We start from the raw sequence: 24392 nt of genomic DNA, 5'->3' as shown, positions 1-24392 counted from the left end.
CTTTTTTGTGGGAATCTGTGGTGAGGCCCCTAACTGAACCTCTACCACAGATGTGAACCTAGCCTTAGCAGAGAATGTTAGTTTAGGAGGAAGGGGGGCATTTCTTTATAAGATATATTTAAAAGCTTGTTATATTCACCGGTACTATTCATTTATGCAAAGTTTGTTGAAAGGTTAGGGAGTAGTGACCAGGGGTGGATTAAGTGCATCATAGGCCTGGGGCTGTCTACCCAACTTGGGCCCCCTCCCTCCATTTTCCCGTGATATCCCCTCTTGCATGTGCTGCCCAAAAGATATTATTTTCCTTTATGAAGAGGCTGTGGCTCTCCCTGAGCACTTATGGCTTCTGCTAGGCCATGTCATGTCATCGATCACGTGGCCTAGATGCAGCTCAGTCTCATTCAAGTATTTAGGGCCGAGTTGCAATACCAAGCATAGCCTCTATCAAATAGACAGTGCTGTGCTCGGTAAGCAGCAAGGAGGGCACGGTGCTCACTGGAGCACTGCGGTCTTCTCAACCAGCTGATCGTCAGGGGTGCCTGGAGTTGCACCTCCACCAATCTCATAATGAGGACCTATCCTAGGCAAGAGGGAGGAGGTGGGGACTGCAGAGGAGAGTGGGCTTGCAGAGCAGCCCTGAGCAGGTTCACAATAGAAGCTGTGCAGCTACTCAGTTTAGGGGGGACACCACAGCGCCCAGCGCTGCTGAATGCATTCTGTAATGTGGGCATTTGGGGCGACGTTGGGACAAGAATAGGACATGTTCTATTTTTTTTTGCAGGTCAGGGGAACAGACAAACGGATGCAGACAGCACATGATGTGTTTTCCGTATTTTTTGCGGCCCCATTGAAATTAATGGGTCCAAATCAGATCCACAAAAAATGCAGATCAGATGCTGACCAAAAATATGGTCGTGTGCATGAGGCCTTACTCTGAGAATGATATCATGTTTCTGTAATGTCACCAGTTCCCGTAATATTACGATTCACGACTTACATTCCTTTTAATATCAGTTCATAACTTGTCGTAACAAGCACAATTTACTATAAGCCACGAGTCAGTTGACATTTTATGTCAGGACAGGCACCCTGCTTGTTCAAGTGACGACGAGCAATGAGACTTTGTTCCACATTTTTTAGGCACAAACAGAGATCTCGTGAGAGTATAAGGACTTACTATTTGGTTACTCTGTTACTTATGTCTTATACTTATCAGTTGCTGTCAGCTGTTCTGAGGAGGATGACCAGAATCACTGACTCATGATCAGGGTCAGACATAAAGTACAAGCAAAGTCACTTTTTCTCTGACTCAGCGAATTTAAATTTTTAAGTGTAGCAACATTTCATAACTATTGCAGGGTCATAACAATGAAATGATTTATTTATTTTATTCACTTATATAACGCTGACATATTCCGCAGCACTTTACATACTTTTGCATCAGGCTGTCCCCAATGGGGCTCACAATCTAAGTTCCCTATCAGTATGTCTTTGGAGCGTGAGAGGAAACTGGAGGAAACCCACACAGACACGGGGAGAACATACAAACTCCATGCAGATGTTGTCTTTGGTCAGATTTGAACCCAGGTCCCCCAGCACTGCAAGGCAGCACTCTATGGTAATCATAGAGAACAATGTTGAAACACAGTTGAACCGAGAATGGTGTCCAGTCAGGGTGGTATTACATGCCCGATGTACTGGCAGTGCGACCGCTGATGGAACATAACACATCCATTGGCTCTGGTTTGTACCAGCCTGATTACACAGCCCGATTCATGCTGAATGTTGGAGGAACAATTGCTACTGCGGTCATTCCTCCCTCATTCTAGTCTGTTTATTCTGATTACACAGTGATATGTGCTCCCAATAATCGGGCATATCGCATCCTGACAAAGGAGCGTTTGCCTGTTCATCAGCTGATTGACCACCATACTTACCAACGCTTAAGCTGGTAAATTTGGGGCATCTAAACCCTGTCCTTAGAATGCCCTGACTTCACCCGGTAATGCCCACCTATGTGCGGGGTTATTAACGCCCATTTATAGCCAGAGACAGACGAAATTTGCCAGGACTGTCTCTGAAAAATCAAGGACAGTCTCGGCAAATTTGTGACAGTTGGTAACTTTGGACTACTGGATTATACAAGACAATTATCGGGAACTAGCATTTCTATGAATATTTGACCCTGATAATTGGCCCCGATTATCATGCACTCTAATAGGGGGTTTACCTCAGGATAACCAAGAACCCCCAAAATTGTAATCCCCTTCCTTACACTGCATGCTTAATAGAGGGTTGTGCCACCCAGCTGAATGACTGGGTCGATTTGAGTATTTGGTCATTATTGTTATGATTTATGAGCATAGGAGCTTGAGATGTTATGGCTGACCTCCAACTTATTGATCATTATTTGTATAATTTGTTAACCCTTAATAAAGCACAGGGGCCATATTTGTTCCAAGAGATTTGTGTTGGTCTCTGAGTTACACAGACAGATTTCATTTGCATGGTTTGAACATCCTGCTTCTCAGTTGTGAAAGTAGCTGTCATTTTGTAATATATTTCTTTTACCTTCATTGCTCCCATCTTCCACTCTGGACTGTGATCACATGACCATGTCCATGTAGCTCTTATTTTTATTTCCTGTGATGTTATGTCCATGGTCGTGTCAAAGCAGCAACAGGGGCAGTGATAGGGGAGTGTCTATGTAACTAGCTGGGTGGGAGGAGCTACAAACTAGCTGGGCGTTAGAGGCGGTGCTGGAGCTGAGGTAGAGGAAGGAGAAGTGCATCATGGGTTTGGTTGGATACAACAACAGCAAGTGCTACATACAGCATTTAACTGACCAGAGTGATTTGCTTACACGGTGACACCAGGTCAAGAAAGTCCAAATTGAAAAAAAGTATGTAAGAAGATGTACTGTATATGAGGTAAGCAACTACATGAGTATATATGTTCAAAAGCATAATAATCAAACCCCTTGAAAGAGGACATGTAACCTCTCCTGACATATTAAATATACTTCTAAACACTTAACTAAATAATTTTATTCCCTATATAACAAAGATTTAGGGGCATCTTTTCTTATAATTCTCTCAATTATTTTTAATAGAAGTTTATCAATGAATTTGCACGGTCTAACACTAGTCAGTCAGTGCCACCACTGAGAACTGTGCAGGGACAGATCTCCAAGTGTCAGCCAGTTGTCGATTTAATAATTAACTTTTAGTAGCAATAACTGAGGAATGGAGGAACATAGAGTTATATGATAAGATGCTCCACAATTGTTATTGCATGGACAATGCAATGTCTAAAACAGACATGTCTTAGCCAAAGGAAGATCAGCTGTGTTACCTATACCGAATGCTTATAGGGAGTCTGTAAGCAGTTTTGAACCCCACAAAACTGCTCACAGCATTATAAGGGAGCAGTGTAAGCATACATGGGACAGGGGCAGAACTACCGCCATAGCAGCTGTAGAAACTGCTACAGGGCCTGCAGTGACAGCGGTGACCAGACCGTCATGGATGTCTGCCATCCATTATGGCCTGGGCCTCATTTACCGACATGTCCATGGACTGTGCGCTCTCCTACTCACAATGACATCACTGCATCACGCCTACTGGAGAGAGGGGGATATGTTGCTTTCATTGGGAGAACGCAGAATTACAGTTTTATATCTTATTAACACCTTACATTAACACTAATGTAAGGGAGACACTAAGGGGGAACACTACTGTGAGGGGGGACTCAAGGGGCATAACTATTGTGTGGGGACACTAAGGGGCTGTAGCTAATGTGTGGGGTTACTAAGGAGCCATAACTAGCATTGTGTGGGAGCACTAAAGGGGCATAACTACTGTGTGAGAACACTATGGGAGAAATCTACCCTGTGGGGGCACTAAGGGGGCATAAATACAGAATGTTGGTGGTTGTATGGTGAGGGTGTGTGGTCTTGACTACCTGAGGGAGGGAGGGTTGCAGGGAACATGCTTGGGTGGTAAGGGTGGTTCCAAAATGTGCTATAATGCCCAGCCTTTTCTAGTTACGCACCTGACCTGAGACAAAGGTCATGCAGATTGTATGAAGAAATCCAACTTTTAAATGACCCACTGATCACAAGTGCCCTCTGCTCTCTGCGAGTGCCCTTTTCTTAGGGTTCAGTGCCCTTGGCCCTCGGCATTGAACAATTTCCCTTCCCCTCTGTTCTGAATGAAGGCTGTAGATCTTAATCAGGAGACTGCTAGACTAAGGAATTGTTCGGGCACTAAACAGAAATGGACTATGGTACTTGTGATCATGGTGCAGGTATGACCATCACCCCAGGTATGCTTAGACTGTTGTCGCGTCACTTATTTGGTGCAGTCATCATTTTTAATTGGGACAAAACTGCCCAAGACTCTCTTTAAATGAATACAACTTTGCTTTAATCTTAGTTTAGTTTTAATGTAATTGGTTTTATTTTGATTACCGTATTTATCGGCGTATAACACGCACTTTTTCCCCCTGAAAATAGGGGGAAAATGATGTATGCGTGTTATACGCCGATATAATGTTAAGAAGCCATGTTTTTACATACCGGAGGTATAACATTAAGACGGCGCAGCGCCTGCCGCAGCTCCCTCCTCATGCGCCGCCTGTCCCAGCTCCCTCTGTCATGCGGCGCCTGCCCCAGCTCACTCTGTCATGCGCCGCCTGCCTGTTCATTCATAAAGTGAGATAAGCAGGCAGGCGGCGCATGAGGAGGGAGCTGGGGCAGGCGGCGCATGAGGAGGGAGCTGGGGCAGGCGGCGCATGAGGAGGGAGCTGGGGCAGGCAGCGCATCAGGAGGGAGCTGAGACAGGCGGCGCATGACCGAGGGAGATGCCGGTCTGCGCCGTCTTAATGTTATAACTCCGGTACTACAGTAAGTACCGTACAGCGCGTCTACAAGAGATCAGATTAAATGTTTAACAGTTGCGGGGCCCGGTGTATTAGAGTAGAGTCACTGCACCGGGCCCCGCCATGAGTGTCCCCGCCTCCTCTCTCCACACTGATCCATCTGATGGGGGATCTGTAGATGACACTTATGGGGATCTGTGGATGACATAAGTGTCATCCACAGAGCCCCATAAGTGTCATCCTTTTACATTATTTACCTTATAAGTGGTAATAATATTAATTAAAAAAAAAGTTCTGAGCTACCCTTTTTTTCTTTTTTTCCTGAAATTTCCCTCTTAAAATGAAGGTGCGTGTTATACGCCTGTGCGTGTTATACGCCGATAAATACGGTAGTTACCTTTCCTTTAGGACTCTTCTCATTAGCTGGATACATGAATATTCCACCGTATACAAGAGTTCTGTGAACGTCAGCGACCATTGAACCAACATACCTGGAGCTGTACGGAGCGCTGCCATCCTAAAGAGAGAGGAACAGTTTAACCGCTCATAAGGCCGGGGCTACATGGTGATCTTGGCCAACAGTGTCCCACCACTGTATGCTGTTTGTATAGCAATTTCAGACACCAGCTTCATTACGTAGAATAGGCTGGATATGCACATTAGTTAGTGCTATGTTTCCTGATCCCCCCATACACATTCCTGCTTGGCGAGCAGGCGTGTGTCCTGTATGGGTAGAGGGCGGAGAAAGGCTCCACTGGCAGCAGATTATATCCCTAAGAAGTGCCCGATCCTTATCCCTCCTGACTTCTGCCATCAGGAAAGGGTTGGGAGGTCCTTATACATAGAGATGGTTGGAAGGTCTCAACGAAACTGACGGGTTTGGCCTACATGGGCAGCCTAAGAAATCTGCACATCGATAGGATAGATTGTTTTATGACTTTGACCAAAGAGAATATATATAAGGAAATTGAAGCGAATACCTCTTGGAGCTGCATTTTATATTTATGCTTTCAGTTTCTAGCTTTGATACTGAGGAAGATCTGTTTATATACAGTAGTCCCATAACTTTCACTTTGTGAAATGTGAAGTAGACACGAGCCTGGCAGACAGCCTAGGGTTCCCTGTATGACTTAATAGAGATAAATCTCCACCAGGGATTTCCCCTCATCTACTTTATTCAGCCTAGTACTTCAGCACTACATAAAAAACATCCAATAAGGAACAACACTAAAAGAAAAGACTAAAAGTAAAATCATGCATATGCTGTAGGAACCCAGCAATGAGTAAATGACAAGGTCTTGCTAGTAAAGAGGCCATACACCTTTAACACTGCATGCACTTGCAGGGCTAATATGCACATCTGAAGACATGATGGTATAGAGCAGGAGGAGCTGAGCAGACTGATAAATATAGTTTTATGGGAAAATATTTAGCATAAATTACATTTTATTCATCTAAATCTGTGCTCTTTCTGAGCTGAAGCGTCACCGGGGCTGACAGCTATCTGTGAATGCACTCACACAGGAAAGGTCTGCAACATGACTCTGGGGGCTCGTTCACACGAACGTGTGCTGCCCGTTGCTGTAATACGGACTGCATTTTCAGATCCGCAATACACGGGCACCGTTCCGTGGCTATTCCGCATCACGGATGCGGACCTATTTATTTCAATGGGTCCTCAAATCCGGAGATGCGGAACGGAAGAACAGAACGGAACACTATGGAAGCACTACGGAGTGCTTTCTGGGGTTCCGTGCTTCCGCACCGCAAAAAGATAGAACTTGCTCTATCTTTTTGCGGAACGGAAGGATCGTGGACCCATTAAAGTGAATGAGTCTGCGATCCCCATGCGCCTGCCCCACGGGCGGTATCCCTGCAATGCAGACGGCAATTTGCGGTCCACAGCACGGGCACCACACATTCGTGTGAACGAGCCCTGAGGCTGAAAATGAAGATAGATTTAGATAAATAAAATACAAATTAGGCCGAGTTCACATCCCAGTTTAGTTTTCCATCCTTCTGATCCATCAGAATGGTGATGTGTACCCTTGTATGCTCCCTGGCACCCTGCACGGTCACCACTGCATCTCCCCGTTACTTGGATCAAAACATCCAGCAACGGAGGGGGAAACAGCCAATAGCAGGCCGCAACGGTGACCAGCCTCAAGGGGGCTCCTCCCTGTCACGGACTGCTATTGGCTTCTACCCCCTTCCCAACCCCGTCGCTGGATGCTTTGATCTGAGCGACGGGGAGATGCAGCGACAGCCGTGCAGGGATCCGGAGCGACGCGGGTGCCAGGGAGCAGGTAAGTATAATCCATACAACCCCTTTAAAAGAAGTAGCTAGTCTGAAAATTCATTATATTCAGCTTGTTTAACAAAATATATGACAAAAAATGTGCTTACTGGAGGAAACTTTTTGTTTTGTAGGTACTCTGTTATTGCGGGGTCAAAGTATTTTGCATATCCTTCATTGAGACTGTAAATCTTTCCTTTCTTCTTTATTTTCACATTTCTGTCAACCAAAACAAATTCTCCCAGTGCCTGCAATAAAAAAAAACTCCACAATTAACGTGTTGATTATCAAATCCATCACTTATTGTTTGTCCTGTGTTCAGGTACATCATTTGCCATACTTACCGGATCTAACATGAAGCAGTCCACTCCCTGGCCAGTAGAGAGCGCCACAAGTGTAGCACTTCCATATAGAGCATAGCCTGCTGCTACAATGTTTCGCCCAGGCTGGAGAACATCTTGCTCACAGGGTTCCGTTTCTGTTGTCTAAATAAGCCGGACACGTACAAAATACACATGAGAGCAGAGACCAGTTTATGTGTTAATGTATGGCAACTTGTCTATATCTACTCAACAAGACACTGGGGAATAAAAAAAAGCCTGAAGAAGGGAATCTCTGGGCAAAATAAGAAAGGAATCCGCAACCTGAGCGAGCTGTAGTTCTCTAATCTGTAACCATTTTATAGCTGTTCTCAGTTGAAGGTCCTTTTACAAGGTTATCGGCCAAACCGTCTATCATAAAAACACTCATTCTCCATCATTGACCCGTGTACACATGGCAGCGATGATCGTTCATGCTGGATGCAGCTTGCACTGGCCCATGTAAAAGGCCATTAATTCAATTGGACTCGTCATGCTCTTAAATTGTATAATATTACAAGTATCTAATGGTTTTAAGTAGACTTTTATAAAAATGATGCCTGATGATAAAGCTGTGCTGGCAAGTTGTTGGCACTGGTTCCCTTCTGCCACATGTGTACTGTATACAGCGTAGCTTCCCGAGCATGCAGACGCTTCCCTCATTTCCACGGATGGTTCATGTGCAGTCATTTTCCTGCCACATGTGTACTGTATACAGCGTAGCTTCCCGAGCATGCAGACGCTTCCCGAGCATGCAGACGCTTCCCTCATTTCCACGGATGGTTCATGTGCAGTCATTTTCCAGAATATGTAAACAGCTGAACACACACACTGGTCTGCTACTATATCCCCATAGCTTGTAATGGAAGCAGGAGGACATAAGACATAGAATGTCATGTACTTGAAGGCCATATCTCATGAAGTGATCAGATGACCACCATTGCTCTGGAATATGGGTGCACAACCTTCTCTGGTCCACTGGGCTACAATAAAGCATTAACATCTGAGACATTTATGGCATATCAAGAGTATATGCCATATATGTCTGATAGATGCAGCTTCCATTTCCAGGACTCCCAACTACTGGAATGATAGGGATCCCCTTCTCTGCCAATTAGCACCCCAGAAAGGAAAAAAACAAACAAAACCATACATATTTAGTATCCCGGTAATGGTACTGACCCAAAGAATAAATGTAACACGATTGTGCAAAAAATCGTGCAAGGTGAGTCAAAAGTCAAGACTCCCTTTTATTTCAGAAATGAACGGGAAAATGAAATATCTGAATACCCCAGCAAGCAATGGGTGAGGGGGCCTATCTTTTAGGCTATGTCTGGAACATGGAACTAGAAAGGGGGCAGTCACTAAATAAAACTTCACTGTAATTAGTATAAAGAGGTAAAAATTAAGCCCCTACAGACAAACAAATATTAACGGACTCAGAGCTCAACTGGTCATTGGTGAAGGACCGTCAGGGACACTGAGTATAACCGTCAAAAGGCTGGGTGGGTGCCCAAACCGTCTGTTAGACACAGAAAGACAAAAAACTATTGTCTCACCATTGTAAAAAATATTTTAGGATGGACTAGGCCAAGTAGGGTTGGATAGGGTTAGTTGACACCCACTACCCCCTCCCCCTTGGGCCTCACTAGCCACCCGCCAGTCTGGTTTAGGTGCCATCCGTGACACTTGGTTCTACACCATTTTGTGGAAACATATTTTTTACAATGGTGAGACAATCGTTTTTTGTCTTTCTGTGTCTAACAGACGGTTTGGGCACCCACCCAGCCTTTTGACGGTTATACTCAGTGTCCCTGACGGTCCTTCACCAATGACCAGTTGAGCTCTGAGTCCGTTAATATTTGTTTGTCTGTAGGGGCTTAATTTTTACCTCTTTATACTATTAAAAGTTACGTTTTATTTAGTGACTGCCCCCTTTCTAGTTCCTATTTCTTAGTGTTGGAGCAGTATTCAGGGCTGGGTACATCACTACCCGTCCTCCCTGATTGACCAATTTATTTAGATGTCTGGAACATGACCGCAATCTTGAAAGCTGCCATATTAGATCAAGGGAAAATTTTGCAGCAATCGTAATAAAAGGGTGTCCTGAGACTTTTGACTCACCCTGTAGAATAGCTTTTTTTTCCATTAATGCACACACAAAAAAAAAAAAAAAGTTAAAGGGGTTGGCCACTTTCTGTATACTGTTGACCAATTTGTTGGTAAGATGAATCTATGACACTTACTAATATGGTCTTTGTTGATATTCTGAGATGTTTGCTATATTTTTCATAAATCATGTCACTTTGTTGGGTAAATCTTCTGTCCGCTTAGAGGTCCTGTCCATAAGATGGCCGCTGATGGAGGGTCATGTGACCAGACACATCACTCAGCCTCCTCCATTCAGACACACTACACTTGCACTAAACTCCCAACAGTTGTACAGATGGCAGGTGCAGTGTATTTGAATGGAGGGGGTTGAGTGATGTGTCTGGAGTTATTTTTGCCTGGTCACATGACCCTCCATCAGTGGCCATTTTATGGACAGGACCTACATGTGGACAGCACAAAAGACTTAGCCAACATGGGGACATATCTTAGTAAAAAGAGAGCAGAATATCAACAATGGCTACATTATTAATCACTATGCAGTCATCTGACATACACATTGATCAACAGTGACCAGAAAAGGATTTAAATGACAATTGGTTCCACAAAAAACAAGCGCTCATACGGCTACATCGACAGAAAAGCCTTTAGGTTACACTGGAAACCAAGCAAATTTTGGGAATATTATAGAAAGCTTCCCTGTGCTGTGTGTACAGCTGATACATAGCCCTAAATACAAAGTAGAAAGGGGGTCATTTACAAACAGATATACAACACTTTTTTGGCATATACCTGTTGCAGATTGTAGCGCAAAGGTTATTTGCACCGCAATCCGTGACTTTTCCCCTTTTACAGCTCACGCCAGATCTAAAAAAGGGGGCGTGGCATGAGCGGGGGCATTAATCATTTTCTACTCCTGTTTTAGGTGTAGAAAATGGTCTTAATCTATGCCAGCATGGGAGCTGGGGTGGATTTAGACAAGTGTAAAGTCCGCCTAAGTTATGCAGAGGCCGGCGCCTCTACATAACTTAGGAGGATGAACCGCCAGCACAGGAGGGATGAAGAACGCCGGTCTTCATAAATGTCCCCCAAAGTGATTATCATTCAGATATGAGCAATATCTAATGCCCACAACAATAACTGCTGTGTAAACAGATAAAAATGCCATCCATTGCTGACAACTCATATGTGGTCGGTCAAACACCCAGGTATGCACGCAAGTCTATGAGATGTACACAGAACGGCACAATATGGCTGCCCAGAGACAGCTTACTACTAGCAATCACTTCAAGGGAACAGCCCCTCCTGATATAGTTGTCTGCAGCGCACACCCATGGCATTCCGCGGGGACAAACACAGGTGGTCATTTCTGGATCACACCCCCTAGTAAATGTTTAAACCTCTTTCCATGACAGAGCAATTCACTGCAGCTCAGTGTGAGGAGCCATACGGAAGCCATTGTGATTCCCCCTTACAGGAGCTTGTAGGAGTATGGGTCTGGGAGGAGCAGTGTTGGCCGAGGACAAGTGGATCCGCAAAACACATACGGATGTGTGAATGGATTAGCGAACAACTTACTTTGGCTCATTGGAGCCCATACATTTTAATACTGTACAGAGGCGAATCTCCGTACAGTATTCCGAAGTTTTGAATGAAGCGACTTCAGATAAAGCATCCGAAGCTCGCTTCACTTAACACTAGACGCAATGGTACATCTAGCTAAAAATATCTGCCCACAAAACACCTGAAGCACCCTAAAATGGCAAGAATATGTCAAATTTTGTGCCTATTCCACTGACAAAACAGGCAAAATCACTCCACATCTCTGGCGCAGTCCACCTGATACATTATCCGTAAGTTTACATCATCTATAGGATTAGTAAATTCAGCCTATATACTTTTCCAGGCAAAACTTCCAGTGTACAGATCGTGTGCTAAGAAGCAGAAAGTTGTCCTCTCGTCCACAATGCAATAAAATCATAATGTCAAAGTTTAACAATCTGTAATCGTACCTTTTTGTAAATGGCAAAGATTGTTCCAATCGATGCTAAGCAGTCTATGTTGGAAGAACCATCAAGAGGATCAAAACACACAATGTATTTACCCTGAAAGACATGAAGTCACTAATCAAAGAGAACCGAAATATACAAACAGCTGCATAACTACAGCGTATAAAAACATGTGAAAATGGGGAAAATATGATATCTATCCATCTTTGATATATGGTGTAAGAATAAATAAATCAGGGAGCACCGCTGTAAATCAAGCAAATGCTGGAGTGCGATCCCTCAAGCCCAAAAATAAAAAAAAATAAGAAACTCTGCGACACTTCCGTGAATGTGCGTTTATTCATGAAACATCACATGATATCTGGTGAATAAACGCACATTCACGGAAGTGCCGCAGAGTTTCTTTATTTTTAGATAGAAATTTACACACAGATCATATAAGGTCACAAGACTTATCACACATGTAACTTACAGTATTTCTTAAGCTGTAGTGCCACCTGCTGGTAACTTGTAGTAATGCATATTTTAAAAATGTCAAATAATTGACAGATGCATTCAAGGCTTTTCTGCATTTCAGGATTAGAAAATCTGCTCATAAATCTTTTTTAGGTCAAAAGTAGAATCAGATCAAGATGCAATGGAGAGGCGAAAAATTCCCTAATAATTTCTTACAGAATTTCATGGGGTTCCGTGCCTCCGTTCTGTTCCGCACCGCACCTTCCAGATTGCCGATCCAATCAAGTGAATGGGTCCGCATCCGTGATGCGGTGCAAAAAAGGCCTGTGCCAGTATATTGCGGACCCGCTGTTTGCGTGCCACAATAGGGCCCCGTCTGGCACACGTTTGTGTGCAAAAGCCCTAACTCCGAGATCCCATCCTCCTGTTGATCTAAAAAAGATGTGAGCGAGGATGGGGAGCCACTCTTGAAGATTCACCTGACTGGCCATCACGTCATACTACATTGTACCCGCTGCAGGGGAAACGTCTGGCCAGACAAGGCTTCAAATAAATGAAAATCTACTTTTTGCTGGGAGTGCGAAGAGCTGCCAGCTGCCGAGGCTGCTATTTCTAAAGGGCTTGTATGAGTTGAAACAAGCCGTTTGCCCTTCCAAGACATACAATGTTATTTTATATACAACCACACGGTTAGGTTTTCTGATGCAGTTTTGGAAGCCAAAATCAGGAAACATTTTTTTAATTCACTTATGGCTTTGGCTTCCAAAACTGCATCAGGAAACCTGACCTTGTGGCCGTACCCTTTGCAGGATTAGAGTTTACAATGCTATCAAATACATGTACACAAACGGCTATAACACCAGCACCGGCCCATTTAAAGCATTTATAAATGTAGCATATTCATTTATCATATCGTGCAGGATGGTTTTTTTTTATGTTTTTTGTGATGTTTGTCCATTTAAGGCCTCATGCACACGACAGTTGTTTTTTGCCTCTGCAAATTGTGGATGCGGCATCCGTTTTTTGGGGAGGATCCGTTTTTTTCCACAGATCCCTTGCAATAAATGCCTATCCTTGTCCACAAATGTTAAAAAAAAGTAGGACATGCACTATTTTTTTTGCTGAAGGGAAACACGGACAACGGACGCGGAACACAAACGGATGAACTATCAGCATTTTTTTGCTGACCCATTGAAATGAATGGGTCTCCATCCTAACGCAACTGAGGCCGAGAAAAACAACTGTTGTGTGCATGAGGCCTAAAGCTGTGTACTAGTGTGTAGTGTATTTACATGATGAATAAGCAAATGGCAATTATGGCTATATGTCCTTGTAGATATTAACGCAGAACTATTCAGATATCTGTTTCAGTGCAAAAACCAAATCATTAACCAAAAACACAAGTCCATAAAACCTGCAAAAGTGAACTTTGCTTTATGTGTAAAAAGTTTGTGCTTGCTTTTTTCTTAGGGTTTAACTGCAGTGATATCATTGTGTCAGTCCTATGACTGGTAAATGATTCATAGCTAGCCGGGCTTCTGCCTCTCTTGTCTCAATGTCACTTCATAAACCACCTTTTATATAACAGAACAGAAAAACAGCAGTGAGCATATCCTACAGCCTTTAGCACAGACATGATTATTATACATGAACATACGTATAGTATATCCCTTACAACGCAGGTTAAAGGGGTCTTCCGGTATCTAGATATTGATGACATGTGTACAAAATCATACTTGATTCTCGGCAGCATTTTTGCTCCCCCCTCCCGTGCCACTTAGGCACTCAGGTCTCCCCTTGTGTCAACATCTGGTTTGACGCAGGCCACATGCACGGTGCATCCAATGAGTGGCTGCAAGGTGATGTTTCCTCCATGCATCATATCACTAGGTCATGTGATGCAAGAGTGACGTCACTGAGCCATCACTGAGGCCAGTCATTGGCTGCCTGTAGCGGCCACGTGACCCACATCAAACTGTATGTTGACGTGTGGAGACCAGAGATATGCAGCAGCAGCAGAGGAGTGAAGGATCTGGAACAGGGCGACAGGGATCAGGTAAGTAGGATTTCTTCCTCAAGTCCAGCCATGTTGGGGGTCTGCCCAAAAAGCCCATAGAGGCTGAACAATCTCTTTAACACCTAGAGTGGTTTTGCTAGAAGTAGCATACAACCATATTTATGCCCATGTATTTCCCAATTGGCAGCACCATCAGCATGGATAGCTGCTGTTAGGAGAACAGGTGGTTAGGGGGACAATGCTTCTGCCAATTATGTAGAGGTGTGAGAAGGGGGACAATGCTGCTGCAAGTTGGTAATTTAACAGTGTGACTGTTATAGGGAGAGAGCTGCAGGAGAAAACTGCCAGTTTGAAATAAATCTAATAGAGCAATTGGAGGAATGAATAGGGAGAGCTCTGGAACCATGTGAGGTACAGGATCGGTTTAAGCTTTATTAAGAGATTCTCATGCACTATATGATGTTTGATTAATTTTTTACAACAATCATGGCATAACCCCTTTAAGAGTAAGGGACCACCATTGGAATACCCAGCAGAATAAGTGAAATAATAAAAAAATAAAAAAATAATAATGCCTCAAATATATCATTTTGACAAAAGTTGCATCATACACATTAAACTTGTTCACAGAATTCTGTACGATGATCACTGACCCTCATATCTTTTGGTATAACGATGATTTCCTTGTTTTCCTCAGAAACCAGAGCACACGTGGAAAATGAGGATTTCAGCATATTAATCACAAGATCATTAGACAGCACATCCAACTTCTTCACTTCATCTCCAGTTACATTCACACTTCCAGCAATGCCAAACCTAAATGTGCAAAAAGATCAAGAGTTACCTAATAGGTATTAAAACCAGGTTCATAATCTGTAACAGGACTCCCCCCAATTATCACGCACTCCTACCTGTCCTGGGTGTACGTCATAAATCACTCTCAGCAAATACCACCAGGGGACTGGGGTGGACTTGCAACTTTTGGCTAAAGTATAAAAGGCTTTTTGGGAGAAAAGTGGAGCAATTTTTTATTTTGTTGGTGGAACATGCTTGGCGACACATTTAGAAATCTATGACATTTTTAATGTGATTTGCACCATTCCCGGCATTTGATACTTACTAAAGGGCATACAGATGCCTTGTGGGTGGAGTTTATTACTTGCGGCATTTTGAAATGTCCACTCCAGTCCCCTGGTGGAGTAGAATCTATGTGAAAAATATTTGGGGTCATTTACTAACCAGAAATACGTCTATATTGGGCGTATTTCTGGCACAGATTATTTGACCCTGCTCACTCCAGGTCTACGCCTGTTTTAGGCAAACCATATACGCAAACCATATTAACACATTTGTTTCCACAAGCCAATGCCCAGGCAACTATCAGGCATGAACTGAACATTCCTAATAAATACCTTATCATCAGCAAAGGTGAGAGCTGCATTTACATGCAGCAATCATCTCCTTGGTATGGGGATGAGCGATCGTTACTATGATCGTTCATCCGTGTAGAGATTTCTTTTTCGCCAGCAGCAGATCCCTGTTTACACAAGACACTCTGCTTCCAGCAAATGATTTTATGTGCCACATCAAAGATGCTTTTACCCAATGAACAAGCGTTTGCTCTTCCTCGACCGATCAGCGGCACCTTTGCATAGGGTAATTATCGAGAACTAGGGTACGTACCTACAATCATTCCTGAAAATTTTTATTGAAACTTTACGCCATCTTTTGGTTGACTTCCTTTGTGCTAAAATTTTGCCGCAGTTTTTGTCACAGCTCTTTGAAGCATATTAAGCCTTTCCCACAGAACCATGCCCCTTGTAGAGTGAGATGCAAAAAGGGTCTAATAATGTGGTGAAAAGCATGCACCCCAGATGTTTGGTGGAAATTAAGCTTAGTAAAACACCCCCATTATGTCGCTGTGATCACAGGGGTATCCAATACTAAAAGGTAGCCTAATGTTTCAGAAGCTAACTTTGAATAATTGTCACCAATCCAGAAGGTGCGGCACGAAACCCTACGGAAGCACTACGGAGTGCTTCTGTGGGGTTTCTCTCTGTTCCTCCGCACTTTTTGCAGTGCAGACCGTCAGATAGGGATCGCAGGCCCGATTGAAGTGAATGGGTCCTGGGTCGGCAATTTGAGGTCCACAGCGAGGGGCCCAGTTGGCACACATTTGTGTGCATGAGCCCTAACTTGATGAAGAAACTGGAGAGTGTTCAAAAACACAGCAATATTGTTGTTTTTTTGTTTTTACAGCATATTATCATGTTACACCCTGTCTATTTGTGCTCCCAGAATATCCTAGAAGCCACCTCCTGAAGTTATCACCTTTCACCCAGATTGTTTTTACAAACTAGATGAACAGAAGAGGTTGACGGCCCAGACATCAGACTGTTAAGCAAACATACCAGGCATGCTTAAAAGCTCCTGCAAAAAAAACCATGAGATTTAATTTTACTAGTTTGAAAAATAAAAGTGAGAAACAATGTTATGCTCATTTTTAGGAGGTCCACAGCAATAGGAACCCAAAACCCAATAAGAGCACCACATATTAAGTGCAAGGTCATTATACACACCCCTTTCAGCGCCAAAGTCAGTAAAAATATAACGGAGACATGCACCACTTTAGTCCATGATGCAGACCAAACACGCCATCTATGGCACAGCACAGATGGTGCAGAGTGCTGACAACAGGAACAAACAATTTTTTTTTTTTATTGTGCTACATTTACTCAATTCACTGTACAGCATAAGGGCTCATGCACACAAACGTATTTTCTTTCCGTTTTTGGGGGACTATATGCAGAACCATTCCTTTCAATGGGTCCGCAAAAAAACTGAAGTTACTCCGTGTGCATTTCATTTCCGTTTTTCCGTTCTGCAAAAAAATAGAACATGGCCTATTAGTGTCCGCATTACGGACAAGGCTAGGACTGTTCTATAAGGGGCCAGCTGTTCCGTTCGGCAAAATACGGAATGCACACGAACGTAATCCGTATTTTTTGCGGACTGCAAAATACATACGGTCGTGTGCATGAGCCCTAAATGAGATGTCATTATTCTTTAGGTTGGCCCAATTTCAGCAAGGGCAAATTGATATTTTTTTTTACGTTTTATTACTTTTGCACCCTTTAAAAAGATCATTTGTTTTGGTGAACTTGTGTGAGGGTTTGTTTTTTGCAAGACAAGTTGTAGTTTTCATTGGCACCATTTGTTGTACCGGTACATAAAACTTTTTGATGTGTCTTTATTCTATTTTTGGGTGTTGGGATGAACAAAAATCTGTTATTTTTGCATGATTTTTATTATTTTTCTGTGGCGGTCATTGCTTAAAGGGTTATAGAACATAACTTTCTAGTTCTTTTTCCCTCCCTATGCTAACTATCTAGATCAGACATGACCAACCTATGGCTCCCCAGCTGTTGTAAAACTACAATTCCCACCATGCCCTGCTGTAGGCTGACAGCTGTATGCAGTCTGGGAATGCTGGGACTTGTAGTTTTGCAACATCTGGAGAGCCTCAGGTTGGTCATCCCTGATCTAGATACTGTGGGACTCAATACTGACCACGGCATTTAGGAGGCAATGACTTGGCAGTGCTTCAGCAGTGCTTCCCTGTGACTGCATTCTTGTAGTAACTGCACGGTCACAGGGATTTACAGCACCATCAGATTACAGATATTAGATGATGACATGTTTATACGGTTACCAGATAGTTGCCCCAATAGGCAGGGAAATGGTTAAATATTGTCATCAGCAATTGTCACAGGTCTTCAAATCCTGGCTAGCACATGACAGTAAGGCCTCATGCACACGACCGTTGTTGTGTTCCGTTCCGCAAAATGGGGTTCCGTTGTTCCGTGATCCGTTTCCGTTTTTGTTTCCGTGTGTCTTCCTTTATTTCTGGAGGATCACCAGACATGAAGGAAAGTAAAAATAATTTACTTTCAAGTTTGCAATGCAAATGATAGGAAAAAAACGGATGTGGACGCGCGGACGCAGATGACAATCCGAACACGGAGAACGCGTACAGCACACGTCCGTAAAACACTGACATGTGAATGAGACTTAAAAGTGATGTGGATTACCTAATGAACGAGCAAACGCTCTTTCATCGGGCAATCGCAATTTTTAAGCATGTTGAAAAGTCATTGTTTTCCAGCAGATTGTGCCATCTAATCATGGTCTGCTGCCGGCAAATAATGATTCTCACAGCATTAATTACAGCTGAGAGCTGGTTGGCCAGCTGCAGAGAGGAGGGCTGGGGCGGCCCCCTGGGCATCGGCCCACCACCCCTGATAGCGATTGCCAGGAAGGAACGATTCTTTCCCGACAATCGAAATGCTGATGTCTAATACAGGCCTTTGATTTAGTGAAACCTGACAAAAGTGCACAAATTGCAGCAAAATTCACACCGTGTAAATACACTCAAGGATTTCAGGACTAGAGAAACACTGATTAATAGGAAATAGTTTAGCGGGTGCTACCTAAAAGGTCCATTAACACGTCCGTAGTGTATTGCGGATCCGCAATACACCCGGCCGGCAGCCCAATAGAACTGCCTATTCTTGTCTGCAATTGCGGACAAGAATTGGACATGTTCTATTTTTTTACAGAGCCATGGACAGGAAGAACGGGGGCGCGCTCCGGAAATGCAGATGCGGACAGCACACTGTGTGCTGTCCGCATCCATTCCTACCCCATAGAGAATAAATGGGGCCGCACCCATTCCACAATTTGCGGAATGGAAGCAGACCCATTCTATGGACGTGTGAATGGACCCCAAGCTGAAGTTAATGAGATTTATGGATATAAGACCCTACACTTAAATCATCCTGCATTCTGGTGGATTGCCATAGGGAGGCTTGCTCGGATTGTGAAATCTCCCTTTGCTCCCAGCACTATCAGCCATCCGGGGGCTGGGTGGTGGGTGCAGCATATTGGATGGCATAACCCTAACCCTAACTCTAACCCTTGTGAGGGTAAGGAGATTTCACAATCCGCACGTGCGCAGTGTGAGGGTAAGGAGAAAAGACTGTCAGATCTCCTTACCCCTGATGGCGCACGCGTGGTGTTCGTGAGTCAGCGCTCCATGTAATTTTATCTTACCCGAGCCGTAGTGGTGCGCTTGCGCTGAGGCTCATACCCCCGGAAGTTGAGGCGCACACCCCTGGAAGTCACGAGGGGTAAGGTATTTTCACGAAGTAAGGATTTTTGTTAGAACAACTTCAGCAGAGCTTTACTGCTCTGACCTCCTCCTGACCAGTGACCTGCAGAGTAAGGCCTCATGCACACGACCGTATTTTGTTTCCGTGTCCGATCCGTTTTTTTGTTTGCGGAAAGGATGCGGACCCATTCATTTCATGCGGACCCGTGTGCTGTCCGCATCAGTATGTCCGTTCTGTTGCTCCGAAAAAAAAATTGTGCATGTCCTAGTTTTTTCTAGTTTGCGGACAAGGATAGGCATTATTACAATGCATCCGCAAAAAAACGGATGCCATACGGAACGCCATCCATTTTTTTTGCGGACCGCAAAACACATACGGTCGTGTGCATGTAGCCTTAGGGATTAAGTCTTCCAGGGACCAAACTGAGCCGGTACAGACCCAGCAGACAGTGAGATCACTAACACTACAATAATCATAGGTGACTGCTGTGTCTGCTGGCTGAGGCTAGGTGTGTCATATATGTGTGGCAGAGACAGGGTTATTAGTAGGTGTGCTGGTGTGTGTTTATATACTGTGTATTTATGTATGTATGTATGTATGTATGTATGCTTGAGAAAGGCTCTGTGTCCGAGCCTAAACGTTGCCTCACTGTCCCACATGGGTCAATAAATCACGATTTTCTACTGGAAGTGTTGTCCGTATCCTACTATATTTTTGGGTAAGAAGTTACACCATGGGACATAGCACCCATTATATTTTTTGTGAATTGGTGCTGACATTTTTTATATATATATATATATATATATATATGGGCAGGGCTGAACGCGTCTTGGTCGTGGGTAAGGCATGCCGAACCTGAACTATATGGCTGGGTTGTGCCTGGAGCCACGGGCGTGGGTAGGCCTGGAGAGGCATACCCTGTTGGAGTGTATGAGAAAAGGGGATGGGAGGGAGAGGTAAGTGAGTCACATCACTAGAGAACAGGGGAGGCAAGTATATATAGGGTGCCGACGCCCTGCCCACAAATACAGGCTGACCTCAGCCTTAATACATATATACACACACACACTGCTTACTGACTACACAGCAGCCTCCATATGTTTCCCACCACTCACAGACACATGGTTGAAATTCAGAGAAATCAGTCTTTGCCCCTTATTGCGAATAGCGTATTTCTAATAGGGCAATAAGAGACAGAGACTGAACCCTCTATATATATTTTTATAGATAGCTAGATAGAGAAAGAATGAGATCTCTCTCTCTCATATTCATATATATATATATATATATATATATATATATATATATATATCAAACTGGTGTAAAGTAGAACTGGTTTAGTTGCCCATAGCAACCAATCAGGATCCACCTTTCATTTTGGAGAGCTCCTTTGGAAAATGAAAGGAGGAATGTGATTGGTTGCCAAGGGCAACTAAGCCAGTTCTACTTTACACCATTTTTTTTTTAACCATTTCTTGCTCTGTAGATGTGTAGCACAGTGATCACCTTTTGATGTCAGCTATATAGCTGATACATTGCTCAAACTGACAGGTGTGAACTAGATCCAGTTCTGCCATTTTAACCCTCTGGGGGAGGGGGCCCAATTCTGAGTTTTGCTATGGGGCCCCATAATTACTATGTACGCTCCTGCTTCCAACCCCTACTTTGTCTGTTGAAGACGTCATATTTTTATACAAATATTAGCATATTTTTCTTCAAAATAAATGACTGGAAACCCTGACCTAAACCCTGTGTGTGTGAATCCAGCCTTTCTTCTGTGTTTAAACAGTCATTAGATAAGTCTTCTCCAATGGGGTTTTCTATATGGATGATCTATCTTCAGGATAGGTCATCAATATCTGCTTGGTGGGGGTCTGGCTGTAGGCACCCCCGCTGATCACCTGCTTGAAGAGACACTGCGCTCCTGCTAGGCCAATGACATCACGTTCATTGGTCACATGACCTAGTTGCAGATCAGCCCCATTGACGTAAATGGGACTGAGCTGTGATACCAATCGCTGCCACTATACAATGCATGGCACCGTGCTTGGTAAGCTGCGAGTAGGCAGCGGCCTCTTCAAACAGGGAGTCGGACCCCATCAGTCACATATTGATGACCTATCCAGAGAATATGTCATTAATATTGACAATTCTGGGAATTGGTCATCAATAGGACTTTGGAAGTAATATGTGATACCACTCTGAATATCTTCCATTTGTTTATCCAGGAGGATTTGTTAGATTATACCATGATTTGTAAGAAGAACAGTTCTGACATTACAGTAACAAATGCAGTTCAGTTTAAGCAAACAGTATCATACTGCTAGTTGAAAAGACTCACATGTGAGCAATGCCAGCTTTTCTCACGGCAGAAGAAATGGCTTTTATAGCAGTCAGCATGGAATTGAGTAGTTGTGTGAATTCCCCGGTACCCTTGGCTTGTCTTCCCCTTTCCATGACAAATCGAGTAAGGGTTAACATATCCGTTTCAAATGGGCTTCTGTCTGACATTGTGCTGAAAACGAGCGTGCCTTGTCCTCAGAAGAATGGGATAAACTAAACTGGAGGTCCTTGCCTTCCTGTAGCTGCTTTAACTATCCACACACTTCCAAATGCTCCTCCAGTTGGTCTTCCAGAAATACTGCAGAGAACACGTGACCCTGTAGAGTTGAATATCAAAGCAGCAATCCACTGGCAGTCTGGGCGTTGACACACAGCCTACATGGAGTTTTCATGTTAGGCCTGAGCCAAAACCAGGAGTGGAGCCTCCACAGAGATAAGGTATTAGGGTGCATTCAAGGGACTGTATTTTCGGTCCGCATCCGATCCACACTTTTTGCGGATTGCATGTGGACCCATTAATTTCTACAGATCTACAAAAAGTGCACACAGATGTCATCCATGTGCTGCCTGCTTCTGTGTGGCCGAGTCGCAACTTATAGAGCAGGTCCTATTCTTGTCTGTTTTGTGGACAAGTGTAGACATTTTTTCAATAGGGCCTGTAAAAAGTGCAGGATGCGCACAGACCGCATCCGCATTCTGTAAATCTGGTCGTATGAATGCCCGTCATGGAAAGATTTGCATCTGTTCTGAGTCTTTGACCCACGCCTGATTTCGACTCACAAATGCAATAGGCCTGGGAAGGGAATAGGGAAACAGGCCGGATCCCCACCAGGTCCCAGTATTTAATGGGCTCCAGAGGGAACGGCAGTATCTGGCTATGCTGGATACGATAAAATCCAGCAGGCTATTCCGTTGCCAGGAGATTTTAACGCTAATATAAAACTAGCCCTACCTTCTCTGACAGATACTTGTATTGGCGTTAATCCTTCTGTAAGCTCAATCCCTCTCTCTCTCAGTAGGCACTTTCTACAGTAGCTTTCTGGCTGCTCTTGGCTCACAGGGCAGGAGGATACCTATCTGCTGCATCCACTCACAGACACCAGCATCTAGATAGATGGACCGCCCCCACCCAGCAATCATCACAAGGGCCAGCTAATTAACCCCTTCCGTTCTCCCTATATACAGCGTTTGGGATGAAAATATATGCGAGAAATACATGAACCCCTTATGCAGTGGGCAACCGGCACAATGCACAGTCACTGATGTAAACCACTGACCAGACACTTACAGTAGGCCGCTTTCATACAGTCAGTGTTTGGTCAGTGATTTATTTGGAATTTCCATAAGTGACTGTGATCGCAAACCAACTGCGGGTCCAAAACACATTGTCCATTATACATTATCTCTGTGTAGTTTCTATTCCTGGTTTTGGCTCACAAACACTGATCAAACACTGACTTTGTGAAAGTAGATTTAACAAAGTACTGATGTGTGAACTTGGCCTCAGACACCTCTGGCGGAGGCTTAAAGGGGTTCTCCGGGAATTAAGAAAACAAAAATACTTAAAGTATAACTGTCATATATATATATATTTTTGGAGTATTGGATTGTGGTGATTAATATCTCCTTGGTGGCCCTATTTCAACTTTTCACTGTGTACTCAATTACCCCTTAATTACACAGTTTTGTTCCCATTACTGCCTACTTTTACCTGTGCTTAAAATAGGGTTGCTAGGCATGGTCCGTCTATCTGTTGAAGGACGGAGCACGCAGAAGCACACAGCCTGCAAGGTCAGATTACTGACAGCCAGGGACTGTAAGTAAATTATTAAAGCCAGGTCCTCCCCAGCAGCTGATAACAGTGCCTGGGCTGTGTGCACTTCTCCCTGTCCCTGCGCTTGGCAGACGCTCCCTCACTCAGCAGAGCTGGAGAATGCAGAGTTGAAGCAGCGCAGACCAGGGAAGGGAGATCTGCCGTCTGCTCAGTGTATAAATGCAGGAGATTAACCCTTTAGGGGGGAGGGCTCTGGTTACTGACACTTTTGGGGGGCTATTGTTACTGGCTAGTGAGGGCAGGCAGGATTAGCCTCGGGGTGAGGGCAGTGGCGGCCATCTTAACTGAATAGTGAGATTGCACTTTTATGCAGACTGGTTGCTAAGGGCTGAATATTATTAAATATGGGGTAAGTCAGTCTAATAGTAACTGATTCTGGAATATCATGTTATTGGTAACATATATAAAATATATATATGAAAATTGAAATTAGGGTCTAAGTGTGATAGTTATCCTTTAACCACCTCCGGACCGCCTAACGCAGATTTGCGTTCCGGAGGTGGCAGCGCTGCGCAGAGTTACGCATATACGCGTCATCTCACGAGACGCGAGATGACGCGATCTGCCGGCCCGCGCATGCGCATGGCGGGCCGGCAAAAGTTAAAGGGGGGTCACGTCAGCAACCTGCCAGCCAATGATCGTTGCTGGCAGGTTGCTGATTTTTAAAAAATCCAATGAGAAGCCAGATAACACATCATATTAGTAAATATGATCTTGTATACGGCTTCCCTGCTCCTCTGCTGGTCCTTTTCGTTGGTTGGATCCAGCAGAGGAGCAGGCTTCACAGTGAGTACACCAAACACTAGCCCCAGATCACCCCCTGCACCCCAATTAACCCTTTGATCACCCCTTTGATCGCCCCTGTCAATCACTAGTGAAAGTGAAAAAAGTGATCAGTGCAAACTGTCACTTTTTTT

General features: G+C 44.0%; 1 protein-coding gene across 1 annotated transcript in view; it reads right to left on the bottom strand.

The window, feature by feature from the left end:
- LOC122922800 (fructose-1,6-bisphosphatase isozyme 2) overlaps window positions 1–21911 on the bottom strand; it is a 33315-nt gene extending 11404 nt beyond the window's left edge. Inside the window, exons 1-6 of the mRNA XM_044273539.1 lie at window positions 21640–21911; window positions 14781–14943; window positions 11658–11750; window positions 7522–7662; window positions 7288–7425; window positions 5279–5398 (exon numbers count right to left, since the gene is read on the bottom strand). Coding sequence (XP_044129474.1) covers window positions 5279–5398; window positions 7288–7425; window positions 7522–7662; window positions 11658–11750; window positions 14781–14943; window positions 21640–21809 — 825 coding nt within the window. The 5' untranslated portion in view covers window positions 21810–21911. The remainder of the gene's footprint in view (window positions 1–5278; window positions 5399–7287; window positions 7426–7521; window positions 7663–11657; window positions 11751–14780; window positions 14944–21639) is intronic.
- Between the last annotated feature and the right edge of the window lie 2481 nt (window positions 21912–24392).

The sequence above is a fragment of the Bufo gargarizans genome, chromosome 1 (assembly GCF_014858855.1).
Source record: "Bufo gargarizans isolate SCDJY-AF-19 chromosome 1, ASM1485885v1, whole genome shotgun sequence".
In the NCBI taxonomy this organism is placed as follows: domain Eukaryota; kingdom Metazoa; phylum Chordata; class Amphibia; order Anura; family Bufonidae; genus Bufo; species Bufo gargarizans.
Note: the sequence above shows the minus strand (reverse complement) of the source record. Positions and strands in the feature narration are given on the sequence as shown.